General features: G+C 36.4%; 11 protein-coding genes across 11 annotated transcripts; all 11 read right to left on the bottom strand.

Moving 5' to 3' along the window:
* Window positions 1-158: 158 nt before the first annotated feature.
* Window positions 159-1,663, bottom strand: GCK72_018191 (uncharacterized protein; the record flags this gene model as incomplete). Its single annotated transcript, XM_003114206.2, has 7 exons — window positions 159-427; window positions 499-620; window positions 676-906; window positions 958-1,061; window positions 1,109-1,216; window positions 1,264-1,430; window positions 1,486-1,663. 7 exons carry the CDS (start codon window positions 1,661-1,663, stop codon window positions 159-161), a joined length of 1,179 nt encoding a protein of 392 aa, XP_003114254.2.
* Window positions 1,664-3,253: 1,590 nt separating this feature from the next.
* GCK72_018190 (uncharacterized protein) lies at window positions 3,254-5,109 on the bottom strand (the record flags this gene model as incomplete). The annotated part of the gene is made up of 7 exons (XM_003114121.2): window positions 3,254-3,537; window positions 3,582-3,831; window positions 3,942-4,044; window positions 4,147-4,525; window positions 4,609-4,717; window positions 4,833-5,031; window positions 5,081-5,109. The coding sequence occupies 7 exons, from the start codon at window positions 5,107-5,109 to the stop codon at window positions 3,254-3,256; spliced, it is 1,353 nt and encodes a 450-aa protein (XP_003114169.2).
* A 637-nt stretch (window positions 5,110-5,746) lies between these two features.
* Window positions 5,747-7,724, bottom strand: GCK72_018189 (uncharacterized protein; the record flags this gene model as incomplete). The annotated part of the gene is made up of 8 exons (XM_053732440.1): window positions 5,747-6,030; window positions 6,079-6,407; window positions 6,454-6,557; window positions 6,604-6,711; window positions 6,759-6,916; window positions 6,965-7,073; window positions 7,520-7,649; window positions 7,696-7,724. 8 exons carry the CDS (start codon window positions 7,722-7,724, stop codon window positions 5,747-5,749), a joined length of 1,251 nt encoding a protein of 416 aa, XP_053581353.1.
* A 325-nt stretch (window positions 7,725-8,049) lies between these two features.
* On the bottom strand, window positions 8,050-9,977 carry GCK72_018188 (uncharacterized protein; the record flags this gene model as incomplete). The annotated part of the gene is made up of 9 exons (XM_003114485.2): window positions 8,050-8,333; window positions 8,386-8,744; window positions 8,793-8,896; window positions 8,942-9,049; window positions 9,095-9,252; window positions 9,302-9,410; window positions 9,460-9,561; window positions 9,747-9,864; window positions 9,916-9,977. 9 exons carry the CDS (start codon window positions 9,975-9,977, stop codon window positions 8,050-8,052), a joined length of 1,404 nt encoding a protein of 467 aa, XP_003114533.1.
* Window positions 9,978-10,661: 684 nt separating this feature from the next.
* Window positions 10,662-12,356, bottom strand: GCK72_018187 (uncharacterized protein; the record flags this gene model as incomplete). The annotated part of the gene is made up of 8 exons (XM_053732439.1): window positions 10,662-10,927; window positions 11,013-11,371; window positions 11,418-11,608; window positions 11,654-11,805; window positions 11,854-11,962; window positions 12,077-12,157; window positions 12,200-12,275; window positions 12,322-12,356. The coding sequence occupies 8 exons, from the start codon at window positions 12,354-12,356 to the stop codon at window positions 10,662-10,664; spliced, it is 1,269 nt and encodes a 422-aa protein (XP_053581352.1).
* Window positions 12,357-12,772: 416 nt separating this feature from the next.
* GCK72_018186 (uncharacterized protein) lies at window positions 12,773-13,555 on the bottom strand (the record flags this gene model as incomplete). Its single annotated transcript, XM_053732438.1, has 3 exons — window positions 12,773-13,032; window positions 13,080-13,432; window positions 13,488-13,555. The coding sequence occupies 3 exons, from the start codon at window positions 13,553-13,555 to the stop codon at window positions 12,773-12,775; spliced, it is 681 nt and encodes a 226-aa protein (XP_053581351.1).
* A 419-nt stretch (window positions 13,556-13,974) lies between these two features.
* Window positions 13,975-14,306, bottom strand: GCK72_018185 (uncharacterized protein; the record flags this gene model as incomplete). Its single annotated transcript, XM_053732437.1, has 2 exons — window positions 13,975-14,038; window positions 14,092-14,306. The coding sequence occupies 2 exons, from the start codon at window positions 14,304-14,306 to the stop codon at window positions 13,975-13,977; spliced, it is 279 nt and encodes a 92-aa protein (XP_053581350.1).
* A 403-nt stretch (window positions 14,307-14,709) lies between these two features.
* GCK72_018184 (uncharacterized protein) lies at window positions 14,710-16,160 on the bottom strand (the record flags this gene model as incomplete). The annotated part of the gene is made up of 6 exons (XM_053732436.1): window positions 14,710-14,969; window positions 15,016-15,368; window positions 15,413-15,603; window positions 15,651-15,802; window positions 15,850-15,958; window positions 16,008-16,160. The coding sequence occupies 6 exons, from the start codon at window positions 16,158-16,160 to the stop codon at window positions 14,710-14,712; spliced, it is 1,218 nt and encodes a 405-aa protein (XP_053581349.1).
* Window positions 16,161-16,521: 361 nt separating this feature from the next.
* Window positions 16,522-18,168, bottom strand: GCK72_018183 (uncharacterized protein; the record flags this gene model as incomplete). Its single annotated transcript, XM_053732435.1, has 7 exons — window positions 16,522-16,653; window positions 16,698-16,860; window positions 16,904-17,364; window positions 17,415-17,546; window positions 17,596-17,790; window positions 17,905-18,013; window positions 18,059-18,168. 7 exons carry the CDS (start codon window positions 18,166-18,168, stop codon window positions 16,522-16,524), a joined length of 1,302 nt encoding a protein of 433 aa, XP_053581348.1.
* Window positions 18,169-19,104: 936 nt separating this feature from the next.
* GCK72_018182 (uncharacterized protein) lies at window positions 19,105-20,655 on the bottom strand (the record flags this gene model as incomplete). Its single annotated transcript, XM_003114018.2, has 5 exons — window positions 19,105-19,407; window positions 19,459-19,560; window positions 19,607-20,236; window positions 20,286-20,425; window positions 20,472-20,655. The coding sequence occupies 5 exons, from the start codon at window positions 20,653-20,655 to the stop codon at window positions 19,105-19,107; spliced, it is 1,359 nt and encodes a 452-aa protein (XP_003114066.2).
* Window positions 20,656-22,160: 1,505 nt separating this feature from the next.
* Window positions 22,161-23,324, bottom strand: GCK72_018181 (uncharacterized protein; the record flags this gene model as incomplete). Its single annotated transcript, XM_003114102.2, has 7 exons — window positions 22,161-22,308; window positions 22,369-22,469; window positions 22,516-22,743; window positions 22,797-22,877; window positions 22,926-23,075; window positions 23,120-23,235; window positions 23,291-23,324. 7 exons carry the CDS (start codon window positions 23,322-23,324, stop codon window positions 22,161-22,163), a joined length of 858 nt encoding a protein of 285 aa, XP_003114150.2.
* Between the last annotated feature and the right edge of the window lie 863 nt (window positions 23,325-24,187).

Below are 24,187 nucleotides of genomic sequence, written 5' to 3'. Positions count from 1 at the left end.
ATTTATTTACGAATACCCGCTAGACGCAAAAATTACGAGCACAGATTTTGATTTTCATTATTATTTTTTCATGTAAATAGCAAATCACAACCAAAAACAAAAAAAGCATAAAGTCTCCGATTACCCACATTTCTTCGATTTCAGATGTTTTTTCAACTTTAAGATTCCATGATTTGTTCATAAAGTTTACTGATACGAGTGTACCGTTCCAGATCTTTTAAAATTGTTGCTTTGGCCAGCAAATGGAAATCCTTTGCATTCTTTTGTTGGCTCTCCAGAACTGACATGATAGCGAGAAGGGCTGAGAATCTCGAAGGTCCATTAATAGATCCATAATTGAGAAGACAGTATGTCAGAAGAGTTCGAACGTATTGTTCTCTTTCCTTTCCGATAACTTCTTGAACCGATTCGGGTAAACCGGAAACCGCTGGAAACATTAAAATTTTATACTATTCTAGTGACGTAGATATTTCGTAAGTTTCCGGGATCAAAGATTACCTGGATTGCAAAGTACAATTGCCTTGAGAAGAACATATTCGACTCGATTCAATTCATTTCTGAGGACAGTGACCAGTGTTTTCTGCATTGAAATTTGATGCTTTGCTCCAACATCTCCGTACCTAAAACAAATAAAATAAGTTACATACGAGTTTCCCACATTCATCGAAAGATCACCTTGGTCTTGGAGGTCCACATCGTAAACCATTCGGATGAATCAATTTATCGGATTTCAGTTCATTGTAACAGAAGAAAGAAGTCATCATATCTGCACACATGATAGTTGTATGTTTCACCAGGATCAACTTGCTTGCTAAATCAATTTTATGAACGAAATCAAACATTTTGGAATATTCTATACTAGCAAGATAACAACAATGAATGTAACCGGCACCACTGACTTTCAGTCTGAAATATTGAAATTATTATTTTGAAATAAATGAAAATTAGTATTCTCACTTTCCGGTGAATTCATCTATAACGGGGCAATATTCTAGATTTGGAATTTGTTCGTATCGGAGTATCATTGGAGAATTTATTACGTCTTCTAGTATTCGAGAGTCCTAGAAATTATTTGTTGTTTCATTGCATCGAAAAAGCAGCAACTCACTTTATATCCAGTAGGTAGACCTTCTTTATACAAAGGCTCAATTTTCATTTCCATCGCAGTCAATCTATCAATTATCTCATTGACTTTATCTTCGAAGCTTGACAAAACCTGGAAATCTTTAGTTTTCTTTCTGCTTTTTTTCTCGATATACCCACCTGAGGACTGCCTAATCCCTCATACGAACTTCTTTGTTTCATCATTATCTCCTTCTTCAATATCTCTCCATCTGAACTTTTTACATCTGCTTGTATCGCAGAAGGATTCATTCCAGCATCTACACACTTTTCAAATCGACAAGATCTACACATTCGTCTCGCCAAATCTGAATACGAAATCTTTTTTTTCTTGAAATATTTCGATTATATAAAAATACGTACCGACTGGATCATCTCCACTCAAACACTTTTTCATTTTCAGACATGAATATTTTCTTCCATCAAGTATAGATCGCCGGAAAAATGTCTTACATCCATTGCAAGAAGGCACATCATAGTGATATCCAGTTGCCGGATGTCGACAGACTTTGCACATCGAAGGGCACACCCCTCGATTCATTACTGGCTTCTGGATCTTGGAAATCTGAAAATGTTGAGTTTGAGGAACCATGACTCGTAAAGACCAGTCAACTCCAAAAAGTATTTGGTCAGTTCTGCTAGGGGAACCATGTTTTCAGTTTTCAATAAAAATCAGATGACGAAGACTCAATTTTCCGTAAATATTCTCGAAGTTGGAGAACCAAAAATCCACCAAAAAAGTAAATAAACATCCAACATCAAACGTTTAAAAACGCTCTTATAATTAGGATCCAGACACTGAATTACAGGAGAAAAAACTCACATTGGATTTCAAATTTTCTCCATCACATTCTCCCACGACATCGGGAAGCAATACTTCAAACGAGAGGCATCTGAAAAAGGAACCAGAAACATGATATCACACATCACATGAATTCCATCGATTTTCCCTCTATGCAAACAAAACGAATAAAGTTCAACTTACTTTTCACTCGTAGACGGCACACTTATAAAATCCGGAAGCATATTTTGATCCTTCTTCCAAAAAGGTTGAATAGAAGTGTAAACTTGGGACAAAGAAGGAGGTTATAATTATATCGGAGAAACCATCGGAAAGAGAGAAGAACTGAATGACTGGAGGGCGCACCGATCAGCGCATCTTTGTTTCTTTGGAGTCTACTGCAAGTCTGCGTCTTCACTCTCTTCACTCCCCTGAACAACCACGTTGCTTTGTGTATAAATGGAGAGGAAAAGTAGAAAACGGAGAGAATATTTTGTGACCGCGATGTATTGCTGCACTCAGTACAAAGCTCGCGCGCGGCACACATGGCGTCGGCGTTAGATCCGTTGCATAAACTAACACAGCTGAATTTGTAAATGAATCAAGTTGTTAATGTTGGTACAGGTTTTGTGTCTAGTACACGGAGTAGTATCACAAATACAGTAATTATACATAGATCAGTCGGAAACCGAAATCTACACAAGTTCATTTATGGGACTTCTTAAGGGAAGATGGATGCAGATATAGGGGATTCATATTTTCGGATGCTACAGAGAATTGAAGGTTGGGATGGTCATATAGTTCTTTCTAGAAAAAGTCTTAAAAATCTGGATGTGGTTAACAGTCTTTCAGATAAAACTTTCTAGAAAAACATCTAGAAAGAAAAAACGAAAGAAACAGTTTTCTGTGTTTCTGTGGAAAGTCGGACAGACATTGTATCATTTGGGTTAATCATCACAACGATCAACGCGTATTACGGATACGGTAGACACAATAATATTTCGAACATTCTTCTGTTCAGGCAATCAAGGATAAAACCTATCTTTCTCTCTTTAATTTTTACATCGTCAGAACATTTCCTCATTTTGTTTCACAGATCTGGTAGATTCGGTATTTTTCTAGTCACAGAAAATTGTGACTTTTCTGAGTTTTTATTAAAGTTTCTGCTCTACATCCCACAAGATCATCGAAACAAAGCTGCAAAAGCAATAACCAGGCAAGAGACGTATAATGTAATATCCTATGTTATTCTTTTTTCGAATGCACCTTTAATTCTTGTTTAATGTTTATGGAAAAAGAACAAAGTTTAAAATATTTATTATTAGAATATCTATGTAAAATCATAACAATTCATGGATCCATGATCTGATCATATACATTACTGATACATTTCTTCTTCAACACTTCTGGATCTTTGTGTTTCTGACTGTGGATGGCTTTAATATACAAATAGTAATCTTTCTGTTCTTTCTGTTGATTTTCCAGAACGTTACAGATGGCAAGAAGTGCTGAGAACCGAGCAGGACCATTGAGTGTCCCATGCTGAAGGAGACAATATCGGAACAGACATTGTGCGTAGACTTCCCGTTCCCTTTGAACATGTTTCATATCATCCAATGGCAGATTTGACACAGCTGAAATTTCATGGATTGTAGATCCAAATGTGAACAATACCAACCTGAATTGCAGAGTACAATGGCTTTCAGAAGCAGATATTCTGTCTGATCCACATTATTTGACATGAAAGCTACTAGTGTCTTTTGTAGAAATGACCTCTGCTTCTCGATAAGTGGTCCATTTTTCCTTTTGGGTGGTCCATAAATACTTCCATCCGGATAAAGCAGTGTATCCGATTTCAGTTTTTTGAAAGTTACGAAAGCATTTGTCAAATTTGCACATAATAAAGCAGTATGTTGTAGGAGAAGAATCTGAAAGGATTTAAATCTTGGAAAGGTAAAATATGTATCCAACAAATAATCTCAAAAAGGGATCTGATCCCGATTATGAATCAGTATGAAGATAAAATCCATGTACCCACCTTACTCGGCAGGTCAACTGCACTTGAGAAATCGAATGTTTTGGAATATTCAATGGATGCGAGACAACTTGAGTGAACAAAGTTTCGACTTCTTCTTTTTGGTCTACAAGAAAAATAATAAGTATTTTAAAAATGTGAATGTGCATGTCGTATTCGTAATAATAAAACTAGAATAGATTTAAACTTTTAAAAAACAGAAACTCACAATCCAGTATGCTTCGAAACCTTGACTGGAGCATAACTCATTGATGGAATCTCAATATTATTGTAAATCACTCTCGATGAAACTACAGTACTCAAATCTCTTGTGTCTGTAAACCCCATCGGCATTCCATTATTATGGATTCCCTCCAATTTCGATTCGATTTTTGTCAGCTTCCCAATTATTTGATTCAATTTATCTGCTACATTGAAAAATACAGTTCCACTGTCAAATTTCTCTCCATTTGTCATTTTCTTTGCTATCAACTTCTTCAACTCTTCTCCTTCATCAGTTTTTGCTTCTGCTTGAATTGCCAACGGATTCATTCCGGCTTGTACACATTTTTCGAATCGGCATGCACGGCATACTCTCTGTGATGTGTCTGTAAAGATGAAACAATTGCGAATTCGGAAATCAAAAAAGTAAATAATCGGATGTCTTCTATAAGACTCTTATTGAACTCACCGATGACGTCACTCCCATCAAGACAGTTGCTTACTTTGTTACATTTGAATTTACGGCCAGTGACTATGGTCCGACGAAAGAAAGTTTTACAGCCATTGCAAGATGGAACCTGCAAATATGGAAATATTCAGAATGAATTCTAACCGTGTTTTTTTGATAAATAGTTGTTTGCTTTTTAATTTAAACATTGGAAAAGAGAAAACTGAATAAAATCATTAGATTACCTCATAATGATAGCCAATTGCTGGATTTCTACAAACCCTACAGACTGATGGACATTGGTTTTGCGGTAATGTTTTGTAAACTTTCGATCGTCTATTCCGTCTTGATTTTGTCTTTGAATCTGGAGTCATATTCTGTTGTTTTTCTTCTTCTACATCCAGTTCCGGTAGACACAATTCAACGCTGTCTTCGGAAGAAGTCCTGTAAAAATGATATCATAAAGACATAATAAAACGAAGAAAATGATCACCTTCCACTCAAAGACGGAGATGAATCCATATATAAAATAAACGTTTTTTGATTTGATTTAGTGACTGACTGACAACAGGTTGTCGATAGAAAAAGGGGAGACCACAGTTTGCTGTCTGTCGTCTCTTTTCCGTTTATTATGATATTTGTTCTTTTTCTTCTATTGGCCGCACTGTTTCTGTTTCAAATAAAAGTTTGCAGACAGTCAACTATTCTCAAATTCCTCTATTACATAGACCATTTCCATGTGTGGGTGGGATTGTTGTATTTCGATTAGAATGAAACAGTAATCCTATTGTCTACGTCACGGCTGACGATCAAAATGTCTCAATTGTGAAGAGTTGACAATGAATGACGGAATGAGTAAGGATGATCTCCAATTGGTCATTTCGAGTAAACAGATTTAAAGATCCACAGCAATTCTGTGTCGAGGTTTCTTTTGAAAACACATTGGAGTTTAGACTTTTCTGCGAGAATCCTAAAACTGTATCACAGTGTAAATTTATGTACAGGAACTTTGGAAAAAAGCCGTTTATTCAAGGTATGACAAAATGTTGAGTTTAAAATATTTACGAGATGCTAAGCACATAATATCAATCACATGGTGTTTTTGAATGTCAACAGGATTGAAACAACGGAAACATTGGACCGGTTCTCCAGCAAAACGTCATGATTCCAGAATTCCATCGTAACTGTAACTGATGCACTTTCTAACTAATTGGCCTTGATTCAAATGTTCTTGGAAATGTTTTGCATTCAAATACACATGAAAGTCCTTTTGATGCTTCGATTGGTTCTCAATTATTGGAGCTAGTGCTAGAATTTCAGCAACGCGAGATGGTCCATGTAAGTTTCCATGTTGGAAAAGAGAGTAGCTGAGAAGTGATTTCATGATTCGATTCCTCTCTATCTCTATTGTTTTTTGATCCTCTAAATTGATTCCATGTACAGCTGAAACTTAATTACAATCGTAAATTATCGATGAAACAAGAAGCTCACCTGGATTACACATCATTATTGCTTTCAACAATAGATATTCAATGTTATCCACTTTATTGTTTAGAAATGAAAATAGTGTTTTCTGAAGCAACTTAACATCTCCAGTTGATGGTTCGATGTGACTACCATCTGGGTATAACAGGACATCTGATTTCATTTCATTCATTGAGAAATACGCATTCATCATATTCGAACAAATAACTGTCGTGTGCTTCATCAAAGCAACTTTGGAATCTAAATCAATTTTAGAAGAGAAATCAAACATCTTGGAAGATTCAATGGCAGCCAAGAAGCTGCTATGTGCATAGTTTACGGGTTTTCGATAAGTGCTGGAAACTCTTAATTCTCGAAAATCTTATTGTTGGAATAACTCACGAATTCCCCAAAGTACACGGATGAGAACACAACTTCAAATTTGGAATATCAGAGATATTGAGTGTTACTGGGGCATCCAGAATCTTTTCCAGATGCCGAACGTCCTGGAATACTCAAAATACTCAATATCGGTGCCGAATTCATTCTTACTCTATAACCAGGTGGGACTCCTGCACGGTGAAGTGGTTCGATCTTCGTCTCAATTAATTTCAGTTTACGGATAGTTCTGTCTAGAAGGTCTTCTTCGGTAACTATGAGCTGAATAAAAAAATTATTGAAAAGATAATTAGAGAGAATTAAGTTACCGATGAAACAACTGCAATTGAATCTTTCCCTCTCATCAGTTCATCTCTCAATGCTTTTCCTTCATCACTTATAGCTTCTGCTTCAATTGCCAACGCATTCATTCCAACTTCCAAACATTTTTTGAGTCGACATGCTCGACAGATTCTCTTAGACATATCTGGTGAGAAAAATAAAAGTTCTGGAAACAATTAATGCTAGATCTCACCAAGTACTTCAATTCCATAAAAACAATTGTTATCTTTGGGACATACAATTTTACGTCCAGTTACAATAACCCGACGGAAAAATATTTTGCAGCCATTGCAGGAAGGAGCCTGAAAGCGAGGAAACAGATACAGTAAATTTCAGACTTGCAAAATATCGGCCCGGCCCAGCTCGGCCCGTCGGCCCGGCCCGGCCCGGCCCGGCCCGGTCGGCCCGGAGTCAAAAAATGAGCACAATTTTTTCACAAAATTTTTCGAAATTTTTTGAAATTTTCATCAAAAATAGTCAAAAATCCTATGTACACTCGAGTTTTATCGATATGTAAAAACATAGTCGAAAATTCGACTTTTTTGCGAAAAAATCAAAAAATTTTCAAAAAAATTCAAATTTTTAAATTTTTGTACTGTGACCCGGGCCGACCGGGCCGGGCCGGGCCAGGCCGGGCCGGGCCGGGCCGGGCCGGGCCGGGCCGGGCCGGTGAAAATTCTCAAATCGGCCCGGCCCGGCCCGGCCCGGCCCGGCCCGTTGCAAGTATGGTAAATTTTTAAAATCTCACTCCATAATGATATCCGATCGCTGGATTTCCACAAACTCTGCATTTCGATGGTGTCTGGTTTTGTGGTAACTCTTTGTACGGTTTCAGCTGCTTTCTACGTCTCAGTTTCGACTTTGAAACTTGCCCAGTTCTAGAATCAAAACTATGTTCATTTGACTAGGATAATAATGTGTTACTTTTTACTAGACAATGTTGATGGGTTCATTCTCTGCACTTCTGAAAATTGATATCATAATCTGGATCAATACGAACGAAAAATCAATGAACTGAAGGTTTGATCTCTGATTGATCTTTCAGTGTCAACAAATGTATTAGTTCTTGGTGTGGATCTTCAAATACCCCATTAAGAAGCCAAGTATTCCAATAAAATCAAATTATATTAATGAGAAAGCTATTTACTTTGATAAAGAAACTCTATATTTATAATAGAATTAATGTATACATATCATGAGATGTTTATTATATTTTTGAGGTAGGAAATATATACAAAGTATCATATAATATTGCAATATTGAGAGATTTCAAAGTACTTATGATTCCATAACTTGTTCAAACATCGAACTGACACATTTCTTGCCGCTTCGTCCCATTTCAATGTGTTTTTGGTAGTGCCTTGCTTTCAGGTAAACATGAAAATCTTTCTGATTTTTCGATTGATTCTCAATGGTTGGAGCCAATGCGAGAATAGCAGCGAAACGAGCCGGTCCATGAAGTTTTCCGTGTTGAAGGAGGCAATAATTGAGTAGAGATTTCATGTATTGATTTCTTTCTTTTTCGATAATCTGTTGGTCTAATAATGACAATCCTGGTACAGCTGAAATGAGGAAAGTTACAATATTAGATTACTGGAAGCTAGAATGACTCACCTGGATTACATAGCATAATTGCTTTGAATAGGAGATACTCGATCTTGTCGATTTTATTACTGAGAAAAGAGATCAGTGTCTTCTGTAATGCTTTTACATGATCATTCATTGTATTTGACTCTCTATCTCTCTTATGCATTGGTCCACTGAGTGTCCCATCTGGATGGAGGAGCACATCTGATTTCATTTCATTCATTGAGAAGAAGGCATTCATCATATTCGAACAGACAACTGTCGCATGTTTCATCAATAGAATTCTTGATTCCAGATCAATTTGAGATGAGAAATCAAACATTTTTGAAGACTCGATTGAAGCCAGAAAACTGCTGTGAGCATAGTTTGGGCATCGCTTACGTGGGCTAAAAATTGTTAACTTTTTACTCAAGTAAAGTGGTTTTACGACTCACTGCTTTTCTTTAGGACATGAATCAGCACAGAACTTCAGATTTGGAATATCTGATATAATAAAAACTGGTTTTGAGTTTAATATTTCTTCCAATTTCCGTGTGTCCTGAACAGTTTTTTGTTCTTTTGTTAAAGATGTGATAATACTTACCCTGTAACCGGGAGGCATTCCTGAACGATGCAACGGTTCTACTTTACTCTCAACAAGAGTGAGCTTCTCAATCATTCGGCTCAGCAGATCTTCTTCAGTTACCATCAACTGAAAATTACAACTGATTATCGCTGAAAATGTTTTTAAACTTACAGAGGACACTACTCCCAGTGATTCCCTTTGATTCAATACTTCATTTCTCAATACTTTTCCTTCTTCACTTTTAACTTCTGCTTGGATTGCCATCGGATTCATTCCAACTTCTACGCATTTTGCAAATCTACACGCACGACAAAGTCTTTTCGACATATCTGGAAACATTATTCTTTCTAGTTTCAGTACAAAGAAAGGAGTTCTCACCAACTGGTTCGGTTCCTTCCATGCAAACTCTGTTTTTATTGCACTCGAATTTCCTTCCAGTGATGATTGTTCGACGGAAGAAAGTTTTGCAGCCATTGCAAGAAGGAACCTGAAACAATTTGAATGCATTAAACTCCTCGATTAAAAGTAAATCCTACATCATAATGATATCCGATTGCCGGGTTTCTGCAAACGAGACATTTCGACGGACACTTGTTCCTCGGCAAACTCTTGTAGACCTTTTCATCGGAGAACGGAGACTGAAAAGAACACATTATTAGTATGCAAAAATATATGATAATAATCATATGTATTTAGGTGCTTCAGAGAAAAGAATAACACATGTTCAGTTTGTTTTGTTAGTCGAAAAGCACGAGAGTTCAACGAAACATCTCGTGAGACTTCAGGGGGAAAAATACATTTTGAATGAATAAACAAAACTCACGGATAATTCTGGGGGACTTCCCGATAACTCAATCTGTTGTGTCTGATATATTTCTTGATCCGGAAGACTAATGGCTTGTTCGTGAGGGTAGTCGATCATTTTTAGTGATGAGTCGTATCTAAAACAATCTGGATTGCTTAAACTGAAAACGTTAAATCAAAAAACAAACCGATCAAAGGTTAAGCCATTGAAAGATGTGGAAGGGAGTTCAAATTCCTCAAATGTTGTCATGACTGTTCTGGAAAAAGAATGAAATTACTGATGTTGACCTCTAAGTATAAAAGGAAGCGGAGTCTAAGTATAAAAGGAAGCGGAGTCTGAATGGACAATCATCACCTTTGGGCGTTCATAAAGTTTCGGAAATTAAAAAAAACAGATTAAGAAACGCAGTGACAGATTATGTTTGTATTGAAAACCAGTGAAACGATTATTATGATTCTAGAAACTTATCCCAATTTGATATGATTTTTCCAAAAAAGGAAAAGAGCAAAAGCTGAAGTTAAGCTGCCAATCGATTATACTGGATAATTCTGTGAACATTAAACAATCAATTGTTCTCCTTATTAATAACTTTTTATAATTCTGAGCGTAATATTCTAAAGATTGCGAAACAAAAAGTGCAGTGTGCTTGTGGAAATGAGAAAAAGAGACATGGAGGCAAATGTGTGTCACTATCTAAGTCTCTATTCTCTTTCCAATTCTCTGTTTATTCAATGGTTGTGATCTTTGGCGTTGGTTTCGTCTGAACTGCGAATTTTCACGTTTACATGTAATATAGGAACTGATTTAATAAACAGAAAATGATGTCATTAAGAGAGGAACTCTTTGATTGGAAAATCTTCATTCTGGAAAAAATGCAACGTTTTTAATCAAGAGATCAAGAAGAAACATTCAGAAAGTGTACATATTTTACATTCAAGAATCCATAACCTCATCGAACAAATACTTTGGTGGATGGGAACAGTTAGTTCTGTTACTCGAAGCTTTTATCATGAGATATACATCTTTTTGCATTTTTGACTGCATTTCGATGATTGGATTGATTGCGATAAGAGCACCGAATCTAGCAGGACCAGACGAAACTCCATACTGGAGAATATTGTACTCCAGAAGTGCTTTTGCATACTGATTACGTTCGTGTTCGATAATTTCTCGAGCTTCAGACGAGATTCCACTTACAGCTGAAACAGAAATACAGCTGAAACAGAATGATATCTAGGAAAATCCAAAAGAAAATTTTCAAGATCTTTCTATAGACGAGCTTACCTGGATTTCTCATTAGAATAGCTTTCAATAGCATGTATTCCACGCGATCCACATTATTTCTCAAGAAGGCTCTTAACGTGTTCTGTATTTGTCGTCTGTATTCTTGCAGCAGTTCGTTCCCCATACATCCAAAAGCATTTCCGTATACAGTTCCATCTGGTAGAAGCAGCTCATCCGACTGTTTAAGATGCATTGAAAACGATGCACTCATCATAATTGACCCGATTAAAGCTACATGTTTCACGAAAATAATTTTTGTGTCGTGACTGATTTTTGAATAGAATTCGAAGGTTTTTGAAGATTCGACAGCTGCTAGGAGAGCACTGTGCATATAAGTCATGCAAACCACTTTCGGGTTTCTGAATTTAAAAATTGGAATAGAATAACTGCAATCGTTGTTCGTACCTGTTCAGAATAGGAGTTAAGTTCGGAATTTTGTAGGAATCGAATTCAGGTTCAAACAGAAGAATTTCAGATAATGTCCTCAAATCTTCATAACCAAAAGGAACTGCTTTGAAGTGTAATTCTTCCGCTTTTTTCTCCAAATATGAAATTTGTTTGATAATATTTGATAAGAAATCGTCTCTTGATTTGACCTAAAATTCTTTTGATAAGTAAGAGTTCGATAGGGTTTTTTGTACCTCTTCTCCAAGAGTTCTCTGTCTCCTCGTGACTTCATCTAGAAGATACTTCCCTTCAGTTGTTTTCACTGCTGCTCGAATTGCAGTTGGATCCATCCCAACTTCAACACATCTTGCAAATCTACATGCTTTACACATTCTCTTACTTTCATCTGAAACTATTCTTGTTATAAAATTAATGTGATCGATGGTGAATTTACCAAGAGATCCACTCTCATCCAGACAGTTCCTTTTGTTCATGCAGATAAATCGTCTCCCGTTAACAATTGTTCGACGAAAGAAGGTTTTACATCCATTACACGATGGTACCTGGAAATTACTCGAGTGGAAACATCGGTTTCAGATAGAAACTATCCTGACATTGACTTTCGTCAATACCGGGGAAACGTGAAATCATTAGACTAGAGAATATGAAATTTTTACATTGTAATGGTATCCAATTGCTGCATGTTGGCAAACTGCACATTTTTCTGGAAATTGATTTTTCGGCAGAAGTTGATAAGGCTGAAAAACATTTTTACGGTTTATATAACAAAAACTACTTACTTTCTTTGAATAATCTTCAGAAATATTATTTTGATCTGAAATGTCAGAAACGCTGGACGACTGACCTTCGTTATCACTAAAATTGATGTTGATCATCAGATTCTCGGAGATATTCAACTTACTTTAGATGGTACAACGGCAACATAAGGAAACTCATTTTTACTTGAGGAAAAGAATCAATTGGGTGTATATGTAGGTCACTTTGTCTTCTGTGTCTCTTTCTCTTCTAATTCTCTTCTGTTTGCCAACACTTGCCAAATGTACTTTGGTTCTTCCGAACTTTAACAGGTAACTTAATGAACTTTAGAAAAATATCAACAGTGTTTTATATCTAGAGGAAATAATTAAAATTTAAATTTGAATACAAGATCAATTCATGTTGAGATTATTTGATTTCAAAAAGAAGCAAAACGAGAATAAGTGTGTGTAGATCTTGACGGAAAAATGATGACAAATCTAATGGAAAGAGACGGTTAGAGACCCTGAGCATCGAAACACTCTGATTTTTTGTGTCATTTATCTTTTTTTCTGAACACGGATGATACGAACAAAGTTTAAATAGCAAATAATTATTTATGAACCCATAATTTCATCATACAGCGGACTGACAAGAACTGTAACATTTGAATAAAAAGAGCGAAGAATCACATTGAAACTCTTCTCCTCTTTTTGTTGATTCTCCTTCACTGACATTATTGAAAGCAATGCAGCAAATCTATCAGGACCGAACCGTGATCCATGTTGTCTTAAACAGTAAGTGAAAAGACTTCTCGCGTACTTTTGACGCTCTTCTTCGACCACTTTTTGAGCTTCCATTGATATTCCTATAACAGCTGAAATTAAACTTAATAAATATTTAGAATGTGGTGAAAAACTTTACCTGGGTTGCATAATACGATAGCTTTAACGAATAAATATTCTGTTGAGTCGATATTATTTCTCAAGAAAGCGTATAAAATCTTCTGTACAATCTTTCTCTGTTCTACCCATACTCCATTATAATTTCTCATTGGTTTTCCGGCAACTGAACCATCTGCTCGACGTATACAATCTGATTGGAATCTTCGGATTGATCTCTCAGCATTCATGAGTCCACGGACCATGAGAGTCCCATGTTTCACTATTTTCAGCAGAGAATCTGAATCCAATTGCTGGTAGAAGTCCATCATTTTGATGAATTCAACAACGGCCAATAAACTAGTGTGAGCCATTCCACCGTGATCAGGAAACAATCTGAAAAGTCAAAGGTTGTGTGGAGTTCTACTTCTTTTTATGAATTGGAACTCACTCGTTTCCAAAAAACGAAAGGTGAGGAATTTTTGAGGCTTCCAAAGTAGGCATCCACAAGAATATCATATAATGGGCGAAGATCCACGTAATGCTTTGGTAGATTCGAGTTGAACAAATCAACAAGTTGGCTCTCCATTATTGTCAATCTTGTCAAAACAACTGTCATTTCATCTTCGAACTTTATTTTCTGCTATTGAATTATTGTTTCAAAAAAATTGAATCTGAACTTACTTTACTAATACCAACTTCTGCTAACTTTCGCTTTTTGACCAACTCATTCTTCAATTTTTTTCCTTCACATGAAGTTATTTCAGCACGAATCGACATAGGATTCATACTCATTTCTTCACATTTTGTGAATCGACAATCTCCACACAGCCGTTTCTTTAAATCTGGAACTGTGAATACGCGTTATTTCAGATCTCAAAAGTCTCTGTCACCGGTTGGATCGTCTCCTTCTAAACATCGTTTTCCATATTTACATTTTATAATCTTTCCAGTAATAACAGTCCTTCGAAAGAACGCTTTGCAGCCATTACAAGATGCCACCTGTAAACTTCGTTCAATTCATTTTGAAGTTCATACCTTAAAGGACAACTCACGTCGTAGTGGTAAACGACAGCCGGATTCCGACAGATTTGGCACTTTGCAGGGAGAACATTCTTGTCTTTTTTGAGGTGTAGTATTTTAGATCTAGATGAGCAGGGTTTTTCGTCGTCAAGCTGCAACAGAATTTGTCTTTAATCCTATTCAAATAACTCACAATAATATCAGGCAACGTAATAATTGATTCACTTGTAGACGGTTCGTTGGACATTTCCTCTCTGTGTTATCTTCCAAACGGAAAATAGTATACCTTCTTCAAATACATATGGTAGCACCCGTCGAAATGTCTTTCTGTTTTTCAATCTGCGTCTATTTTTCTCTAGCCAACGTCCGAAAGAAAGAGGAAAAAGTAAGAGGAAAATGAAGAGAGACAAGGGCAGTTTGTGTGTATTGAGTCATTCATGGACACAAAATTTTGTAGTCAGATTCCGTTCATGGGAGGGAAGAGTTATTTGTAATCATGGATATATTATTCATCTCTATTGAAAAGAGAACAACAACAACTTGCTTTTGCAGAAAGTTCATTCAGATCAACTCTCTTTTTTTGTTAGTCATGTAAGTAGAATTCTGTGTCTGGAATTACAAAATGTAAAATAAGTTTATATTTTGTAGAGTCACGAAGCCATAATCTCATCATACAACGGACTAACTAACATATCAACATGAGAAAAATAAGATCTCAAAATGACATAAAAACACTTTTCTTCTCTTTGCTGATTCTCCATTATTGTCATAACTGAAAGAATAGATCCAAATCTGTCAGCGCCATGAGTTGACCCATACGTCCTGAAGCAATAATCCAGTAGAGCTGTGGCATATCGAAATCGCTCTTTTTCTACCACGACTTGATCCGCTTTCCGGAGATCGGGTACTGCTGAAAATCATTTAGGTTTATAGGTGAAAGCAACAAAGAAGAGCACCTGGATTGCATATGGCGATGGCTTTCAGAAACATGAACTCCACATCATCTATCTTATTCCGAACAAACGAATGTAACACTTTCTGTATCATCTTCTTATGCTCCACCCAAATCCCATTCCAACTTCTATCTGGTTTTCCAGCGATAGTTCCGTCTGTACGGCGTAGGGAATCAGCGTTAAACTTTCGAATGGATCTTCTGGAGGCCATCAATCCCACGCACATCGATGCACCGTGTCTGATTAACTTTTTAATTGAATCTATGGAGAGTTTGGAGAATGAATCAAACATTTTTGTAAACTCGACCATTGATAGATAAATGTTATGACAGAAACCAGCATGATCAGGGAACAGTCTGAACACAAACCTTAAAATAGAGAATTGAAGAAAAAGACTCACTGACTTGTGAGAAATTTTAAATCTGGTATCCTTGATACTTCAAGTATTGGATTCATTTGAAGAATTTCAGTGAGAGTACGCATGTCTCCATAATGTGCAGGGATATTTGAATTGAATAGATCATCAACTTGGTCTTCAATCAGAGTTAGTTTCGAAATGGCTATACTCAATTTATCTTCTATCGGAGTTGGCTGGAATAGTTTAATCAAAACCCGGGAAAATTGTTCATAATACTAACCGTGCGATTGATACTTTGCTCGAATTCTCGAGATGCGATGAACTGTTGTCTCAATAATTCACCTTTTTGAGTCATCTCTGCTTGAATATTCATTGGGTTCATCCCAACTTTCTCACACTTTTCGAACCTACACCCGGGACATAGCCTTCGAGCTATAATCAATGTTACTGAAAAATCAAAACAACATTTGAAAACTTACCTCTTGGATCTGCTTTCTCCAAACATTTGTGTCCTTTCTTGCATAAAAACTTTCTTCCAGTGATTATGGTGCGTCGAAAGAATGCTTTGCATCCGTTGCAAGTTGCTACCTGGAAACTATTTTTAGAATTCGCGGAGGCTCGGTAAAAATGGACTAACGTCGTAATGGTATCCAATTGCACGGTTTCCACAAACTTCACAATATTCAGGAAGAATGTTTCTGGCATTTTTGCTGAGATCCCTTTTTGGAGTTGTGACGTCTTCAGAACTCGGGCCATCTGCCTTCAAATCATAATTGTTAACTTCAAACATTCAATTTTTCATTTCGAATAAAATTACCAAAATATCGGGTAGAAAATCAATCGACGCACTCATCATTTCCTTTTTTAAAAGATGCAGTTTCTGCAAATGACGTTTCTCTTTCCTTTTTTATCGACCAAAAAGATCAAAATGTGAGAGACAAAAAGAAACACAAAAAACAAGAGGACAGTGTCTACACTTTATGTGTATTTTGACTCATTCATTGTCACAATTTTTTGTGTGCAACTGTGTGAGAACTACAGAAAAACAAAGCGAGATGCAATGAATATTTATTAAATTTTGATTTGTTTTTTACAAGTGGCACCTGTTTTCAATGAGAGATTTCGGTTTGTATTTCGATTATGTTGTTATATTATTGATAGCATCCTATGTTTTCGGACCAAAATGAGCCAATGGCATAGTGGAAAGTGATTGGATACATTTCAGGACCAGAAACGTATTCAGCATCCGAATGGATACATTTGATATCATCCCGTTGTGGAAGCTGAAAGCAGAACGTTTGTATGATTGTTGTCCACAAAGATTAACTTTGCAATTATCCGCATTTGGACACAACTCCTTGAAGTTTTTCTTCTCCACGAAATATGGATGGTAAAAGGATTCGTTATAGCAATCAAATACTATTGGACCATAAAAGTTCTTATCCTCCATCTTTGTTGCAGCTTCACGATATTTATTTTTTCCAAATACTCTGAAATTAAATTAAATGATTCATTTTCTTTCATGTTGTTCACCTCTGGAAATCAATATCAAGACTTCTGAGATCCATTTCTCCTATCAAAGTATCAGTATCTGACCCGAACATCTTCGGTAAACGAAATGGAGCTGATTGGTTCAACTCATTCTCCAGAATATCTTTGACATGGATTATCTCCGTGTTATATATCTTCAACATTTTGTCTCTCGGTAGTTGAAAAGAGTGATGAATCCAGGTGGAATTGTATTTCAGCGGGTTCACAATTGACTTCCCATAACCTTCTTCTTCTCGAATTTTCATAGTTGAGAACATCTGACGAAATGAGAAATCTTTCACATTCGATACTCTTTCTACAGCTATATCTCTTTTGTTGTAGAATATTGAATGATAGTCAGGATACGCGTTGAAGTGATTCGAGAATTCCTGATGATAATTATGGGATAAACGGGGAATCAGGATATCGTCAATGTCGAAAAAGGCAATGAAATCCGCTATTTCCTGGAATTCTTCTTCATCAGAACGAATCACTAACTATCCTAAAACCTCACTTTATACTGTAACAAGCAATCTGTCTGTGCTCCTGCCTGATTCCTCCATTCTACATTTCTCATCGGATCTGCATACGGAGTCTTTGTCTCTTTGAATTTCATTCTAATCCAGTAATCTAGTGTTACGATTCCCTAAAATCTCAGTTATTCAAAACAAAATCCTCCCATAAACCCTTCTTACCATACTCTCGTATACTTTCAAAGTTTCAAAAAGTTCTCGAACCATACTGGTAATGTATATATGCATATGTCCTCCATATCGTCGAACAATGTGGATGTTCATAAGAAAAACTTGCCATTTCTCGGCTACAAATTGCGGCGAAATGCAGATAATGACTGGAGAATGCGCACTTTCACGCGGTTCTCGGAATGGAATCTGAGGAAACTATGATTTTTATTTATTTTGAAGAAGAGAGAAATAGCCAGTGTAAGACTGGATTTTCGAGTTACGAAAGCTGCAAGATGCAGATGTATCAATAAATTGTTTCACCTGAACTCGAGTTCCCAGCGATTCGATTTCCAGTTTCTGAGGATTTGGTAACGTTTGTGCTTGAACAAAAACCATTACGTATTCACATGACATACCTTCGGCAGTTTCTCTAAAATAATTAGATACCATAAAATGAACTTGTAGTTTCTCTTACATTTTAATGGAAGCTTGCGATTTCAAGGTATTGTTTCCACTGGTACCAATCAACGTCATCTCATATTTTTCAAGATTGGTCAGTGTTTTTTGACTCATAACAACCACCATCGCCACTGCATTTTTCCCAAGCCTAAAAAGCTTTTGTTCCAATAAAAAGTTAATTTTAAAATATTTACGATTTCGAATTCTTGAAATAGTAGGCGGAAGTTATGTATGCATGAGTATGATTGAACCTGATTCGATCTGATATTGCATCAATTATGTATTCAGTGAAATTCATATTCCGAAACGGTATATCAATCACTTTTGCGTAGAGGTATACTGTACAGAAAAGTAAAATCACTGCGACTATGGAGAATATCAATAAATGAGTCCGATTACGAAACGACTGAAAAAAGAATTTTAAAGTTTGGCGGATTAAAAATGAATTCACCGAAAGATACAACTGGAACGAGTAACAGATATTCTTGTGATTTCTATGATTTGATGGTAATACGGGAGACATTTTTGAATAGCAAGAGGAAAATGGAGAATATTGAACATGTTTGTATCTTTTCAGCTCATCTCCGTTCCCTTCATTATCTGGTTCTGAAGCTGGTGGATGCAACGAGACTCCTGAAAAAACATTTCAAAAAAGTTTCAGAAAATCTTCGGAATACATAACTTTCCAGATAAACAAGATAATAATTGGAAGATCAGAACTGACGATTGCCATTCGACAGTTTCACATTTTGATTTTTGAGATATTAAAATGTTTCTTGCGGTCTGAGAGAAGGTACTCACGTGGGAATGTTTTTGAGTATAACACAAAATTAACTCCAATTTTTAGTGATATGTGGATAGTCCTGATCCACATTGAAACAAAATTGAACAGCTTCAAGCTGTCTCCAAACTTCTCCAAATGAGATCTCCAAACTTTTTATTCTAGAAGTCAGTCTTTATTGAAGTTCGAAACTTTGTGGATTCATTTCATAGAAAACAATAATAAAAGTAAGAGTATATACAAAATGGCAACACTAGACAAATGACAAGTAAAGTTAAAGCTTAGAACGGAACTCTATTGGTTCTCAAATAATCTGAGAGATCTGGACGCTCAAACTGAGCTTGTGACTTCTCAAACTCGTAGACAACATTAGAATTATCCAGTTTGTAACGTCTTCTTCCTATTGGTTGATGAATAGAAGCCACGTCAGCACGGAAGAATGAACTTCCAGCTGGAGCAATGTTCACAATGATACTGTCTGATGGGCGAAGGAGACCGAGGTCAACGTGAGCCCAGATATCATGGATGTAATAACCAGCTGGATCTGTGAGGCCGATAGCAGAAAGAAGGATTTCTACGCGTTCCTGAAAAATGAATGAATGTTATTTTCTTGACAAAATCTGAGCTAAACTCACGTATCCCTTCTTTTCATTTCTGTTCAAGAGGGCGAATGCGAATGATTTCTTGTCACCTTTGGATGGAGTGATTTGCTTGACGTATGTTGCGATATCAGTACTCTGAAAAGTTCAAAATCAGATAACAACTGACCCTTCTAAAACTCACATTCTTAATGAGTCTTCCCATAATTCCAAGTGGATCCTGATTTATTCTAATCGCTTCTTTATTTTGAAGAACTCCTTTGAACTCATCTCCAATGATACGCAAGTCATTTGACATGATAAGGGGAGCTGACCAGATACACCAAACTGTGAACTGAGAAATAGACATATCCAAAGTAATTCCCTTATTTCCAATCACAAGCATATCTGGATCATGCCATCTTCCCGGTCCATGAGTTGGAATATGTTTGTCTTGATTTTTGTCATAATATGAAATAATTGAGATAATTGATTTCCAGGAAGAGTTGATATCATCAAAATTTCTCCAAGTGTTACAATACTTTCCAATTAAATGGTAATTAACAAGTTCTGGATGATCAATCAAATAAGCTGGCCAACTGCATGAATACATAATCGGACGGCCAGTCGCATTCAATTCTTTCTCAAAAAGAGGATATCCGATTGGCATCATAGCTTGATCAATATTACATCCATCGAGTTTCAAATAATCAACATCCCAAGCAGCGAATGTTTGAGCATCCGTTCTTTCATGTTTATAACTTCCTGGATATCCTCCACAAGTCTTTGTTCCGTAGTCTTCGTAGATTCCGAATTTCAGTCCACGGTCATGCATCTGAAGAGAACCGTATTGTTATGAAGAACATATTTTAATATCAACTTACATATTTAGCCAAAGTCTTCATTCCACTTGGAAATCTTGTCTTGTTGGCAACCAGTACTCCATTTGAATCTCTCTCCATTTCCGACCAACAGTCATCAATGTGGACAGATTTGTAACCAAGTTTATCGTACCCTCCGGAAACTGAAACAATCGAATATAAGAACAATTTAAATTGATTCTCACTCACCAAGTTGATCAGCCATATCTTTGTACAATTGCTCATTGATACAGCCTGTCGGATGCTTCTGACAATCAATTTCACAATAAAAAGCAGTCCAAGACATCCATCCCATAGGCGGAGTTCTTCCGAGACCATTGTCTAAACTATAGACTCCAATAACAAGGAGAATAAGCGGGAGAAGCAACCGCATCAGGTCTGGAATGATGGTATGAAAACGGGTGGCAGGTTTATTTTTGATATTGATACGACGTAGTTGATAGTAAATAAGAGTAAAAGCCGAGCGACAAACAACATTTTAATTGTTACACAGACATGTTAAACATGAATATGAGACTTTTCGATTCGGTCAACTCTTGATATCATGTGGTATTTAAATAATGGATTAGAAGTTGGCATACAAATAGGTTCTAAGACTACAAAACTAATTATTTCTAGTTGAGAGTTTCTGTGTTGATCCGAGATTGCAATGAGCAGATTCTTATCTTCCGAGCTCCAATAAAAACCAAACTTCTTCTCGTGACATCTTGGAATGTGGTCCTAAGAATATATGAGAAAAGAAGAAGAACTCAGAAAAAACAGACAACAAGCTAACAGCTGTCGGTCACCAAATGACCCACAGAACTGCCAAGTGTGTAATGAATCCGTTGGTTGTTTGAACGGCATCGTCGACATTGAAAACGGATAGAAAGATAGATGAGTTGGCCGTGAAACGTTTTTAGGTCAACCAACTTGATACCTAAAATTAATTGAGAAAAGAAGAGAAGATTGAGAAATGAATTCAAGAGGACCTCCCATGATACGACAAAATTGAGAAAAACGATATGAAACTGTCTGTTTGCGTGAGAAAGAATGATGAATTTGTGATTTCCAACTGAGTTTATACAAACAATGAAAACTTTTTGAGTCCGTGGGAACGTGCCGATAAAACGAGATCATCATGAAATGAATGAATGAAATAAAGTTCTCTGGTTTTTTGAATCTGAAAGATGCAAATATAAATCAAATCGCATGTATTCTAGATCGGCACTGTGTTTTTATACTAACAAAGAAACAATACGAATAATGACTGGAGTCAAGATAAAATTAATTCCAACTATACAACTGACTGTTTCTTTTCTAAGTTCCTCGTGCATGTGTTGATAAAATGAGTACAACGGGTAAGATTAAAATTTGAATTGAGTATTTGAATTTCAGGTTTTCATATCAGGGTAGAAATTCACCTGTAACTGCATAATTGGTACAAATACATACTGAACTTGACAGATTCTTCAAGATTTTCTCGCAAGCCAGCCACACGCAAAACATAGTGACCGGCGGAACCCGCGAACTGTCGGCTGCACTGTTTCCTCTTGTCGCTGCCACTCGGTCTTCCATTGCTTCTGTGATCGACAACAAACCCAGCTCTCTGAATGATTGTGAGGTTGAGAAAACAGCTGAGAAGCGCTCTATAAAAAATTTTGGAAAATTCATTGTTGGATTGATCTGGAAAAAACTTTATCAACAATAACGTTCGTGTTATCATAAAATTATATTGTTCTTTCGATTCACCTGAAAATTACGGCTTTTGAAAACAGAATCACTCATCGGAAATTCTCCAATAAAAAGAAATAAACGTAAAGTATACTTGATAGGAAAACTTTATATTCTTCTGAGTTTATACAAACACTGAAAATTTGAAAATTATGTCAGTACATATCAATCAAAAAATGCATAAGTATTCTCATAGACAACAAAAATGACAGCGTTGACGACGAACCCACGTAGAGAAATAGCCCATCCACCACGATAAAATGATCGGAGACCTTCTTCTCGATAGATCTTCAAAGCCATTTGTTTCGGTGATCTGAAGATTCCATTAAAAGTTATTTGCTTTTTTTTAACCCAACTTGAAATTTTCACTCACATTGTCTTATGACTTTTATCTGCTTGCATCCGATTTTTGACAACTTCCAGCGGACACACGGAAATCCATCCACTTACACCTGCACAACCACCGGCGAAAAGCTGAAATTATCATTTCTATCAAATATAAATGAAGATTTCCTGTTACCTGAGTATATGTATTCTCCAGATTATGAGTTCTAAAGTATCGGCTGAGACCTTCATAGACGGGAATATAGAAGAGATATCCAATGTTATCCCGGAAGAAAACAACACTTCCTCCTTTGAATAATCCACGAATTCCTTCTGTTCGAACTGTCTCACGAGCACATTCCATTGGACCCGCGTACAGATTTTGAGAGTGTTTCGAGAAGTGACCAACATTTTCTCTTTGGACCTTCATAGATGTTAATTATAATTCAAAACTGTATTCTCAGAAAACTGACTGACCTGAAGTTTTGTTTTCAACAATTCCACAGGAATAACTGGTCCAACTTGGGCGAGAGTACCACAAATGGAAGCTATCAAAATCTGGAAATACATTCAAAAATACTTGAAACAGTCCCTTTAAAAACTCACATCACTCATTGGCAAATCTTTTCTTGCCATCACATTTGAATCACCCGGATGAAGAAATTTGAGACCCGCTCCATAACCAGCGAAGAGCAGAGAATGGAGAGCACCAGTGGAGAGAAATGGTACAAACATTCCTTTATAGAGACCATAAACCTGGAATCTTTAGCTGGAAAAGACGTTTCATTTTGAAAAATTACCGATTCTTGTTTCATAGTTTTGACCATACAATCTACGATTCCTTTATAGATGTTCATTGTTTGGAGCCGTGCTTTGACTGTGTCAAGCGGATGTCCGACTAGGAGACCAGCTCCACCTGAACTTTAAATTTTTACTTAAGATATCTTATTCTCTTTTTGAAAAATACTTACCTGCTGCCCATCCAGCAATGAAGTCAGCATACATGGTCAAAAGAAGTGAATGTTCAATGCGAAAAAAGAGAGACAGGTCAACTAATAAAAGGATGGCAGTGATAAGAAGAGCAGGGTGATTACAGATTGCACAAGTGGACAAAGATCATAAGGTTATGAATACATGGAAATCGATAAACTGACCCAGAAGAACATGTTTCGGGGAAGAAGAAAAACGTTTCTGTTGGGAAGATTAGATAGGGGAGACGCAGGATGAAAAGGGCGAGAACTGTTAGATTGCAGTGCTGGGAAGAAATAGGATAACAAGACTGAAAACAGACTGAAAAGGTACATTTGAAAGTAATAAAACTATCAATGTGGGTCGAGTCGGTCGTTACGAGTTTATCATCTTTTAAAATCAAGATATTTGGGGAAGACTGTACTTCTGGAATATGATTACATGAATAACACGAGAAGATTTTAAGATACATTCCAATCTGAGTATCCATTTGAAAATTTGAAGACCTATTCACGAAGAGTTTCCAACTCTACCTTCTTCCTTTTTTGTACGAAAAAAGTTTCTTCTCTGTAAAATAACAGCAATAGAAATATGTAAATCCAGGTATTCAGAAGGTTCCCAGGAAAAACGAGTTTTTTGCTGCAGGAACTCATAATACGTGTTATGTCGAGTTCGTTGGGAAGAACGGTTCTCTTTGTTTTTTCTCAAGTTTTACTTATCCATGTAAATACCGTTGTTAAACATTTTCAAGACAAATTTGTTATTATAAATTAGTACCAGCTTTGAATTCTCCAATAAAACGTTCGAGATGGGTTCTAAAAATGTGAGTAAAACTTTTTTCAGAATCTTTATGTGTTTCTTCAAAATTGTAATAGTTCGATGAAACTTTACATCACGAC

Source organism: Caenorhabditis remanei, chromosome V (assembly GCF_010183535.1).
Source record: "Caenorhabditis remanei strain PX506 chromosome V, whole genome shotgun sequence".
NCBI lineage: Eukaryota > Metazoa > Nematoda > Chromadorea > Rhabditida > Rhabditidae > Caenorhabditis > Caenorhabditis remanei.
The sequence above is the reverse complement of the archived record's forward strand: the minus strand, read 5'-3'. Positions and strand labels throughout refer to the sequence as shown.